The following is a 13,490-nucleotide window of genomic DNA, read 5'->3' on the forward strand; positions in this document are numbered from 1 at the left end:
ATGGGGTTACATAATATTTTATTATATAAAACTTATTGATCATGTTATTTCTGAGAGTATTAAGAAATAGTCATTGGTAATTTAAGTATATTAAAGGAATTTCTTATAATAAGAGTTTTAAACTATGGGGGCCGTTTGTATTATTTTATGCAACATATTTATAGGAGTCTTAAAATTGGGGGGCCGTGCAAAATTTGTCAGACAGATAAGAGTTTTAAACTATGGGGCCGTTTGTATTATTTTATGCAACATATTTATAGGAGTCTTAAAATTGGGGGGCCGTGCAAAATTTGTCAGACAGGGGGGCCGGTGGTGATAAATTATTATTTATATAAGCTTTACTTCTATGATTAAAATTAATAAATAAAAATTAAATTTATTTGAATTTTGTTAGGGACTATTATATTTTTTATTCAATGAACACTAGGTTATTTCTTAGATGAAATATGTATTTGTTGTTACTTAGACGCTTCATAAAGTTTTATTCGTATTGTTTAAATTTGTTTTAACAAGTTTATTTGAACATCTTCATTTTAATATTTAATTAACTTGGGATTTTATCTAATCATTTATTTACACTTAGACAATTATTTTAGGATTTCTTTTTGCATTTATTACATTTTAATGCTTAAATTATTTCACTTCATTTCGCTTTAGGTTTTTACTTAGGCTCTTTCGCTTGTTGATATGTTATACTCATACATTTAAGCTTTTATTATGAGCTTCCATTTAGATGTTTTAACTCGTATCTTTTAAATAGATACTTTATCTAAATTTACTGATACAAATAACGTATCTATTAGGTTCTTTACTTGAAGCTCTTCACATATTTAGGTTTTATACATTTAGACTCCTCACATACTTAGGCTTTTCATACATTTAGGTTTTATAGACTCCTTTACACACATTTAGGTTTGTATTCATTTATGCTGTTTATGACATTGTAATTACATGCATTGAATTTATTACATATAAATAAACGAGTATAAAAATTTTAATTATAAAATTTAATGGATTCACTCTATCATTACAGCGTATGCAAATTAATTATAAATAATTATTTACAAATCTATTCATAAATAAATATTATGCTTAATTATTAATATATTGAGTAGAAATTTTAAGGCTATTCATACACATAACATTCAATAACACATAACTTCGGGTTTAAAGATCTTTTTAATACTTTTATTGTTTTGAGTCTTAAGAATGTCAGAGTGTTAGGCTAGTATTGATGAATCAATGAAAAATTTAAATGATGATCTTAAGCTCTGTAAAGGTAAATTATATACACATATGTGAAGTACAAATTTAGGGTTGGAAAAAAAAAATTGTAGCAATAAACTTATCTTGTTGTAATTATCAATCCGATAAACTCCTTGATAATTAGGGGGCCGGATGTGACGGTTCGCCTATAGTACAATAGGTTTAATACCATAAGTACATAAAAGAAACAGGGGTTCCTATGGGTGACCGCTGCGAAAGCTGAGCTATTTAATATAAACAAACTTTAAAGTCAAGGTTCACAATAGCGTACAGAGAAGACGTTACCATATATGAAATATTGACACAGAAGGGAAACTCCTTTGATGTGTTTCCAAAGTGTAGTGGATGTCACAAGAAAATTAAATAAATTAAACAAAAATATATTATATTTTATATATAACCAAATTATAGTTTACCTTTTTATCATCAGGTGTAAAAAAGATACATACAACACAGTTTAATAAGGTTTATGAGAGCCTTTAAAGTTTTATAAATTCGATAATCAATTTAATATAAAATACCAAAATACGTTAACATATAATTAAATTGAATTTAAAGAAAAGTTCAGTTCGAATAATAGGCTAAATCTGATTATTGAAATATCTACCCTTCGGTGACATAATCTATGACGTTATTAGAGAAAGTATAGAAAAAGAAAAAAAAAAGAGAAAAAAGAGAGACGGCAGATCGGCGGGCGCGCGGGGGTCGCTTTTTAGGAATTGCGCAATAAAAAAAAAAAAAAAAAAGAAAGAAAAAGGACGGCAAATGGCGCGGGAGTCGTGTTTTAGGGATTGCGCAATAAAATAAAAAAAATAACTGGGATATAGATCGAGGAGGGACTGGTTCGATGAAAGGGTTTGAGATCTTAGTGTATCACTATGATTAAGTGTGTGAAATTAATCAATAGAAGACTGGAGAATCCGGTGAGCTTGTTCCATTTATTACTACGTAGTTAGATTTTTGACTGTGATCACAGGCAAAGTCTATACTTAATATTTTTCCCAACAACTATTAAAATACGTATTTAGTCGAGTCCATATACCTTTAGGTAATGCGTATATCGTTAAATGCAATCACATTTGAACAAAGTTTACATCAATATAATTTACGTACTTACGTTATTCTACTCATATACAAAATCCAATTATATGGTCGTTTGATAGAACTTCATCAATTTGATTCAATGTTCTAATTGTCCAGTTTTGGAAAATACTTATTGAATCAACTATTGAACTATTACAATACTAACTAGTTTCATATCTAATTATTATAAAGTATTTATTTATTGAGAATAATAGACTAAAGTGACTATGGTCTGGTCTCATTGCTTGGGAAACAGCCATTGATGAGAGAGAGGGGTTATTGAGTGGCGACCCTGTAAATGCAAGTGCGGTGTGGGCTGCCTCCATTGTTTGGAGTGACTGTTTTATGTGTATTGTGGGGCCGTTCCTTGTGTCAGTCGGTGGAAATTGCCTGTGTTCAGTCGTGGGTTGGTGATGGTTGAGACGATGATGATGATGAAATATTTGTATTTATTACACTATTACAGTGTTGGTTTGGAATATCTGTTCATACTTAACGCTTCATGGTGAAGTGTTTTTATACCATTACTCGGTCGACCAGATTAATGATTCTTAGTCTATATTTGATTATCCATGACTACATGTGGGGATTTGTTTTACACCAGATGTACAAAGAAACAGCTTAACTGTTGCAAGTGATATTATGTGAATGTAATACTTTTAATACATTATTAATTGTGTTACTAGATAAATTCATGTGACTGTGGGGTGTTTATGGTAAACAAGCCTGTATTGTTTAAATAGATATTTTGTCTTGATTTATTATAAACTTTAATATTGATTTTGTTGTAGTAAGCAAGCTGATAATAACAATTCTGTGTGTATTATTGATTACTAATAATATTTAATTATGTTAATATTATAGGTGTGGATTTAATTCCTAATGGTAATAAAATTATCAAATGATTCTCTGTCAATAATTACTCTTAACTAGGTATGAGGTTCAGTATAAAATTGGTACTGTATGACACTTGTGAAGCTATGTATTTTACTCATATTTAGAAAGGAAGTTGTCCTGGCGATAAGTTTTGTATGTGTGTTGTTTGTTCATGTTATATTGACTAGACAAGTTCAGACAGGGTTAATATTAGTGAATATTTACTGGATTTATATTTAATATACATGTTTTGAATATTTTATGGGAATAGTATGGAGATATACAAGTAGTAAAATATAATATTAGTATTTTATAAATTTAATTATTGAGTTATATGTTTAAGTCGGACTGTATTCAAGGAGATATGAACCTATTAATATCAAGTTAGGACAATTACTTTAAATATTAATAAAGCAAACACTAACACTGATTATTCACTTCTTTAATAAATTTACATTAGAGGTTAGGAATCAAATAGATAGCATATTGGGAAAATCTTCACCACACATGTATTTGAGGAATGTTCTTGATAATTAGTACTGTATGTATATATTATTGCAAATACAATTGCAATAAGAATGTTAAACTTCTAATCTTCTGTTCATTCTTGAATTTGAAAGTAAGCTTGGCTACTGATATGAATATAAAACTGCAGCATTACTGGATACTATTAATTATTTCTGGTGTAAACCATGATTATTTATGTCACTGATAATGTAGTTGTATATTACGGTTGATATATGATGATTTTATATTTAATTATATTAAACAAATACAAATAAACAAACTTGCTAGTATTTGTTACGTTGACAGTTGTGATAGATAATCAAAATTCAATTCAATACATCAATACGTCATTCAATACGTCATTAATGTGACAGATGTCAAACAAAAGGAGATTATACACGTTATGATTCTATATCTAAGTCTATAGAAAATTTATATAATTTTCTGTTATTTTATATTAACTGTAGGGGAAATATTGGAATTATTTATATGAGAAATTTCACTTAAATGATATGATAATTATTTAAAGACCTAATTTCTTAGGGATTTAATCATGATGATTTAAACACTAAAACACTTGTTTATCTGAGAAATCCTCTTAGTAAATAGGTTTACTAAGACACTAAAAGGAAGTAGATATAGTATAACTATAGTACAGCTACAATAATTGTATGGGACTTACTGTCCTTTCTATACAAATATATATTTAATCTATATCTTTCACATTATAATTATGCAATATATTGCCTCTACTACTACAACATACACAAATAGGACTTATTGTCCTTCCTATATACCTATATATAATAATTGACCTGGCACTTTAATGTGTAATTTATCAGTACTTATGACAACAACCAATTAGGACTTATAGTCCTCTCTATAAAGCTACATAATTATTTAATCTGATTATTTCACAATGTGATTAATCAAACCTCTACAAATATTACAAAAGATCTCTATTACTCTCAACACAATAATAGCTTGTTGGACTTAGTGTCCTCAAACTTATAGAAAACCCAACTGGTTATTTCACGAGACGTTGTTAACTTGTGATTAATCAGTGTCTTTTAAAGGACTTATAGTTCCTTTAGATATATCTCTCTGAATAAATAATTGGTTAATTCACAATGTGGTTAATCAACAATAATATTATATATAATTGACTGGACTTATAGTTCATTCAATAGCACTCATTACTTTTAGTAGCTCTCGACCTATGGGTTGGACTACTCGTTTTTAGGCTCCGGCCTAATCAACAGATTTAACTTGAACCTTGAGTATTCTTGGTATTAAGTAAATAATATTAAATTGACAATGCTATGTTATGATATAGCAATTATCAACATTATATGGCTTGGCCAATTCCAAGGTGTGGAAGGTATCCCCTATCACACAAATCTTCATCTCTATCGGACTGTCTTCACAGGTGATCTCTAATGTCACATTATAGGGCCGAAGGGTTATGTCCCAACAAAGTAAGTTCTGGTGTCTGGGTGATCTCGCTTCTTGGTCTGATCTCTTGTGGAGCCGAAGGGAAACCCCCATTGAGTAAGCTCGTAACAGAGTGACGCTGGGAAACAGTTTCGTACTGTTAGTGGGTGATCTCTATGTCGCCATATAGGACTGAAAGGGTCATCGCCCATGAGTAAGCTCTCGTGTCGGAGTGATCCTGGGATTTCAGTTCAGATCCGTTTGCCTCTGGCAAACACTAATTTATACTGGAAGCATCGTGGGGCTGGTGGAGCCACTGTAATGTTGAAGTAAATGTACTTATGTTTGGTTTGGAACTGAGAATACTCATTCCCTTATTACCATCAGAGTGCATTAATAAATACCCTTCCCTACCTTTTAGGAGGAAGAGTTATAGATAGTTGGAAAGTCTTCCACTGGTCCGGGCGTGTGAGGGGCCCGACCGCTCCCCCATTTTTTTTTTTTTATTATTACAGTTATTCTGTAATTTACTATTAAATTAATATATTATATTCTAACTTCCTAGTTACATGAATTATGAGTATAATTCATTAATTATTCTTAATCCTTAAATATTTATCAATCATCTTCATTATTTAACTCCTATCATATACCAATTAAAGAACCTTTTGGTTATTACACACACAACGGGTCCTACATTACTAGACGATCACACATTTATTTATCTGGCCAGATGATTAAGTGTTCTACTATAAGATCTGTTCAATATTAAGTGTTTATTATAAGGGTTTATATGATTCATAGGATGTTTGGGGTGTATAAGGTAATATAGGTATGGGCTATATTGAGGGTGTTAGGCCTTTCTTTAGGGTAGATTTTCATTATATTTTCATAGATTTCATTAGGTAAAGCCTTCGTAGGCTTTTCTTAGGCTTTGTAGGTTTTCCATGTGTAGGTTAGTTTAGAGGGTAGTTTTTATATAGGGGTACAGAAAGGGGGGGACCATCACAAGGAGAAAGAACAAAAATATATTTCGTATCCTATACCCATACCAGAAATAATAATTATAACAATATACAGCTAAGTACCCCTCCTAAACCGATGTGGATCAGCTAGTTGAGCATAAATAAACATCAAATATTTCATCATATGCTTAAAATTTATGAATAAATAAAAAAAAATATACAGTTACTAATTTATACCCCTGACTGCGTTTGTATGAACGGGATGTGTTCATTAACCGAGATGAATAATATATTACAATAAATATATAAATATATATCTGAGCCTAAATTCTTCTCCGCTCCATACAATACATAATATCTTGTGTCACAACAGTTGGTTAAAGTGTTAAAGTGTCAAAATGTAACCAAAATACAAACTTATTTTCCCCTCTAAACTAATGTTATAAAGAAAAAAAAATTTGTTTTATTTGTAATGGATAAATTTAAAAATACTTAACCGATTTTCAATATCAATTTACTCGTAGGAAGTTCATTATCGAATAAAATGAGCTATATTTCATTTTCAAATAAGCTGTTTGAAGCCAGCGTGGGATGATAATTTATAATACTAGTAAGGATTATTAACAAATCTATAAAAAAATATATTCTAGCTTTTAGTTTTCGACATCTACCTACTGAAACTTAACAGAGGGAGACTTTGTACAAAAGTCGTTTGTTTGGGTACCTCTGTACCATTAATGTTTCAACCGTGAAGCAGTTGTGTTTGCATGATTGTGTTTCGGTTTGAAGTGTGGAATATCGCAGTGAAATTACAGGGTACAGGCTAACACCTTAGCTCTCAATAATGGCAACGCATGGGGGTATCATAGCCGATACAGTATACTTTATTATGCCTATGGTACTGATCATGTCTTTTGGCGACGGTTACCACTTTCCATCAAGTGAGACGTCAGCTTGTTTGTCATTCTAAGTTGCATAAAAAAACTTGACTAAAAACAAAAATAAAAAAAATATCAGTACAAATAAATTGAAATTGTATTTTAATTAAAAAAACACAAATAAACATAACAACCTTAAAACAAGACATGCTGTTCTTAAAAGAGCCTCTTGAATCTGAGCTCTGATATTTCAAATATTTTTATTTAATAGGGGGAAAAGGATTATTAATGAGGACTCTGGACTCACTGAAGCCACACTGCATATACCGATAGCGCGGGCTATGTGGCAATTTCATTATCATCTCATAAAAAATAAAATATTAACATCGACATAAACCGTACTATTATGCTTACCTATAATAACTGCACATTTTAAACACTTAATAGAGCACGAAGTTCTACAACAAAAATCAACCTAAACAGTTATTATAAAAAGGTCTGATTCGGACGTCGATTACCGTTATTTAATTCCATCAAAACATTCAACTTTAAAAAGTAATATCAAACCTCGACGTTCTTTCGCTGTAAAAAAATGTAAGATCTTATGTAGAGCCAAGTATGATATTTTATCTCTAATTGTCCATTAAACATATTTTTCGAAAGTTCCCCACTTTAAAATTATTCTATTATTTGAATTTCAAATAATGTTTTCTCATTATATTTTAACTGTCTTAGAAGAGTTTTACAAATCTTGCATTTGTTATTATGTATTTTTCTTCTATTAGGTGAATATCACGGTTGAAAGTTTTGATAACTTGTGAAAAAATTATATAAAAATTAACAGCTTGCCCTAGCTTCACTTCCATCCCATCTTGAGTCCCATAAATAATAAGTAACAGTAAATAATAAGTAACAGTAAAAAAAAAACAAGCAATTGTATTGCGTGTTTTTTTAAGATTCTACTTAGCGCATAAAACTAAACACTTTCGTCCCACAACTTCAAAAAATGCCTGTAATAAAATTTGCTTATGATCGATAAACTAACGAGGGACAATTTTCCAGAAATGCGGAAACGAGGGTTTCTTAGATTTATATTAAACACCTAAATTCAAAGTTATAAATTTTTAAATTTATAATTGACGAGTGAATATCCTTCAATTTTAAACTCATTTGTCTCAAAATTTTCAAAAGAAGGCAGGAAGGCTTTGTTTTTTTTTATTCTAGTGAATCTCATGGTAGATATATCAAATGCTCAAATTTAAAAAATTAATGATTGCCTTCGTCTGAAATTTTATTGAAGAAATTTTCTTGTTTAACAATCGAAAATAAGACTATAGACTAAGAGTGTCCACTGTTAGATGTTGCCTCCAATGTTCTATATATGTATATTTGCTACCGTTCCGTGACCTTTTAAAACGAATGAAAAGTAAATCAAGTTGCTGCCTCAAACTTGAGTGAAAAACGTTAAACTGCATAGAAAAAATGTACTTAGGTATTCATAAAAAGTATGGCATGAATCACGGTTAGTTGTTCTGTGAGATCAACGCAACCATGTTACGTTGTGTGATGGACGGTCGTTTCAATTTAAGCGCCGGAGACAACCTATTATAAGGTTGATCGTCATCTTCCTCGAATAAAGGTGACCTGTATACCTACACAAATCTACATAAACTATCAACATGGCCATCTCATTAATAATTTAAAATTAACGATCACGTTAATAGATGACTATAAATCCAAAACATTTTTATAACAAGTTTACAATTCATCCGGAACACGTTTTATTCTGTATCAAAATTAAATGTATGGTGTTAATTAACAAAACACAGTAATTAATCATTTTCTGTATTGAAAAAAAATCTTAATATCCTTGTGTGTTTGCTTCCTGAACACATAATAAGATCGTCAGAAAAACGAGTATAAAATAAAAAAAAATTGATTACAATACATTTAAAATTATTTATTGATGTCTAGGAGTTGCTATCAAAATGTAACAAAATTGTCACACATATAAATTAGTATATTATTCATTTACCTATTTGTTTACTTCATAAATTCCATAAACGCATCACCATATATGACCTTTGTGTGTGTACATTCATATGTACAAGCATTTAAAAAAAACTATATAATATACAGAACTGTTTATGATATATAAATAGCTAATTATTTGAAATAATTAAATTATCCTATTAATTTGTTACCTATTAAAGGTTTCGTTCCAATTTTAGTCTTTTACGCTTCAATAAAACGAACTATTAAGTAACAAGAAAAGGCTATAAAATATTAAAAATGATAGATATGTATACTACAACAACTTATCTTCTTACTAGACATAGACAGAATCGATCATATATTCATAGGTTTAAACTGGTGAAACAATCCCAACTGCAGTTGTAAGACTTAAACCCCAAAAACCATAGCACATATAATATTGGATTACCCAAGATTTGCAAAAAAAGTATATTATTGCGAATCAATCAATATTCTACATAAAAAAACCCTCAATTTTCTTTTATTTTACTATTTACCCCAGAAATAAAGTTCTGAAATCCCAAAATTGCAATTCTGCTTACAGTGCTATGAGCTGTCTCATCTAGACACTTGGAAAAACCAATCCAAAATTATCTTAGAGATAAGTACATTATAAATACTAGTTAGGTTCAAAAGTACTATTTAACATAATGTTTTATCTAATAAATAAAAAAAAAATAGATTTGGAAACAACGAAAGAAAGAAATATTCAAGTAAACTTAGATTTTAACATTTTTTAATTGTAATTTTTTCATTATTGGCCATTCGGAACGCAATTTCAGCCATGAAATTGAATAATGAAACTTAGCTATTGCTTTTTTTTGCAAAAAGTTTAACCGACAGTTTAAGTTTAACAGATCATAAATTAAGGGGTAAATCCTGAATTAACACTACTAATTAAAACTATTGCTAAAAAGTAATTTCTTGTTTCATGTTCCATTATTTAATATATTAGTAACATGCTTAATAAATTATTTTCCATCACAATCTAAAAGAACTCGCAAATTTTTCCAACATTAATTTTAATAAAATATACAGTTAGATGATTTAATTAATTTGGCATATATTAATTGGTATATTAAAAATATAAATACCTACAGCCCAGAGTTTATATAGTACTATATTTCATTTATATAATTTAGTGTATTTCTTATCACAGACTGCAATATAAAACCGAAACAATATAATTTGTTACGATTGTAACTTCAATTTTAAATACGTGTGGCAAATATTATAAATATACCTATTTGACCTATTTATTTTTATGTCTCTGAAATACTGCTTTGGTCTTGCATTTGTGTCTACAAACAGGTTTGATTGACCATATAGATATTGTTCCCAGAAGTCAACAGTGCAAACGGTTCAAGCTCGAGTAAACCAGTCGAGGCTCCCACACACGGCTCGCCTCCGATTCTGATAGCCGTTAGATGAGACCATAGAGTTAATCTTATCCTACTAATATTATAAATGTGAAAGTTTTTAAAGAAGTTTGTTACCCAATAATACTTAATTGACTATGTGGATTTGTATAAAATTTAGCATATAGATAGACCATGTTACATGTCATAAATTAACACATATTTTAAATGTCTAATTTTTATCACGGCGACGTGATCACTTGGGATAATATAAGTATTATGTATATCTATAATCGAAATAGATAATATTGCCAGTAAAATCTTTATACTCGTACATTTTATTAAAGCCGTACGATATAAAAGCTTTGCCATCTTTTTGCCGCAAAAAAAAATAATTCTTGTTGAACTATGAAAAGCCACTTATGATCTGTGTTATCATGAGAACATTAGGATTGATAACAATAACATTATTCATTTATTAGATGCATGCATAACATAAGAATCATATAAATCTCGTTTTACATAGATGCCTATTTAAATTTATACTAACTTTCAAAATAAACTAAAAACATCTCGACTTTATTCGGATTCATCAATAATAAACCTATTCTCTTCTATTCCGGTATAAAATTATTTCCTTATGATACTTAATGTAAAGGATAGTACCTGCGGCATAGGCCTTACTTTGTATATTTTTTAATAAATTTATTAGTTACATCTTATAGCAAAAACTTACTACAAAATAAATAGAAATTCCAATAAATGTGCAGTAAAGAAACTAATCTTCTCTAATTCAAATTGATTTGGCCGATATCTATTAATACAAACTTTAATTTATTGTGTTTTAATCTAACAGGTTTTTCTAGTGTTTGTCCCATTTAAAGCTCTTTGCATTGTTTTCGTGGATATTACAATACTCACTGTACCAATTCGTGTTAGAGTTTTATTGATTACTTTTTCTTGTTATCAGGTACACAAGAAGTAAACATGGCAATGAAAGAGTGGCTGCAATGGTTGCCGCCACCGCGTTCTCTGCTGGCGCTGCTGCTGGCAGTGGCTGGATTCAGCGGACGACTGTTCGCTTCACACTTCACACACTCGCCGACACTACTTGTCGACACTTGTCACTCACTCTGCAGACTAGTGGGACTGGTGACCACTCTATTAGCATATAAGGTAATTAAATAAAACTGTGATAAAAAATTTATTAAATGTCTCAACCCTCCGTTTACATAAATACAAATAATTTACTAATGTAATCTTTTGGAAGAATCAATAAAGAGAATCAGTTGACACAGAGTATACTGTTTTGATACCCTCCATGACATTTGATTCGGACTGGATAGATATCTTTTGGAAGAATCAATATCCGTCGGATAGATATCTAATCCGTCTGCAATGTCACCATCCTATGAATCCATTAAAATCATATCATAATATAATCAATGTAACAACTTAACTTGTATTACACTTTCGGGATTGCATTTGAGCATACTACCGGACATAGAACTTTAGAATACTCACTGACTCCCTGCGACGTATTTAAGGTTAGCATTCCATGTAGAAAATAAATGTACTGTGTTTGCCTGTACGAAATCACCATTAGGGAACTTTTCTTTCCCATCAATTGTCGATTTCACGACTACGATGTAGCTATATATGACCGGCCCATTGATATTTCAGTTTATTATTTTTCGGTCACTTTCAGTTTTTTTGCAGATATTTTTTCACTTAATTTAACGCTATCTTTAGATTTCTTACAGAGTACCTGCCTCCTGTTAGTAGGAGCATTGAAATATCACATGTCTGTCGCGCAAAAACTTATTAGTCATTTCCTCGTTCTATAATTTTATTATTATGTAAAAGATAACTAGGTAAAGATAAAAATATTAACTTTAGCTAGTTTACAATACTGAGAACACTAACTACCTATATTCATCTGAGCTAAGTATGCACGAGTTTTGTCAACATATGTTACTTATCAAAATTAAAACATAGACAACTTTCATAGATTAAAAACAATAACATAGGGTTCAAAACAAGTTTTTGTTCTAGAACGGTAATATTATTATAAAAAATGGCCTGAATGCGAATTACTTATAATTTTATTGCAATAGATAGCCATTATTTTAAAATAATTTATAAATGTTTCGTTTTATATATGCCTACTAAATATTATTATATAAGACGCAGTATGAGTTACTCTTATTTTTAATCAAATTCAAAGATATGACCTTCGCTGGTACTGTCTAAACTTATGTACAAGTATAAACCATATGGATACAGATCAATATAGACAAAGCAAATAAATTTAGTTTGTATAAAAAATAGACGTAAGTATCTAAACAACAATATGCTTCGATTTGATCAGAAAAGAAACTCCGAATTGATATTTATCTTTTGAGATTTTGTAGGCACGCAATGTACCTACATAAAGATTCACCATCTATTTAAATCTATGTCGAAAATATCAACGCTCATAAAATAATGGTCGTACAACAATAATATATTATCACGATTTCTTTTGTCTTAAACAGTATGAAAGAGCTGATGAAGTAGCAGGAAGGGAAGGTCGTCTCCGTAACACGTTCGGTTGGGCGCGTATCGAGGTGGTCGGCCGTTTGTCTGTCCACGTGCTGTTTGCGTCCTTCGCACTTGCGTTGGTAGTCAACGCGCTGCAACTTGGTGTACACTCGTCGCATGGACAGCCCCCGAGGTACCCGAAGGTTATCGTGGGCTGCGCGGTGATAGGGTTGCTGCTTCACGCTATCAACTATATGCTGCTCGCTGGTTAGTAGTTAGTACTCTGTATTTATGATAATTATATATTTTATCATTGCACCGCTCGCCACCGACAGGGCTCTCTCCTCAATTCATCCTCATACGATATTGTGCAAATTGCACAATGTTTTTAGTAAATGAGAAAAGATTAATAAAAAAATTATTCTATAACATCTACTTTATAAATAACATTTAGCTTTAACTATAAATGTAATAGGCGATTGTTTATGATATCAGTTACAAGCGTGAATGAGGTAAGTTGAAGTTATTTTCAAACAAACCATTCAAGTTTATGAACGTTTAACTGT

The 13,490-nt window shown here is 30.4% G+C and overlaps 1 protein-coding gene across 1 annotated transcript in view; it reads left to right on the forward strand.

The window, feature by feature from the left end:
- LOC113523410 (zinc transporter 1) overlaps positions 1-13,490 on the forward strand; it is a 32,728-nt gene that overhangs the window by 9,312 nt on the left and 9,926 nt on the right. Inside the window, exons 2-3 of the mRNA XM_026909371.3 lie at positions 11,372-11,577; positions 12,939-13,191. Of these exons, the coding sequence (XP_026765172.1) occupies positions 11,389-11,577; positions 12,939-13,191 (442 nt within the window). The 5' untranslated portion in view covers positions 11,372-11,388. The remainder of the gene's footprint in view (positions 1-11,371; positions 11,578-12,938; positions 13,192-13,490) is intronic.

The sequence above is a fragment of the Galleria mellonella genome, unplaced genomic scaffold, assembly GCF_026898425.1.
Source record: "Galleria mellonella isolate WM207_F2 unplaced genomic scaffold, CSIRO_AGI_GalMel_v1 utg300, whole genome shotgun sequence".
Taxonomy (NCBI): domain Eukaryota; kingdom Metazoa; phylum Arthropoda; class Insecta; order Lepidoptera; family Pyralidae; genus Galleria; species Galleria mellonella.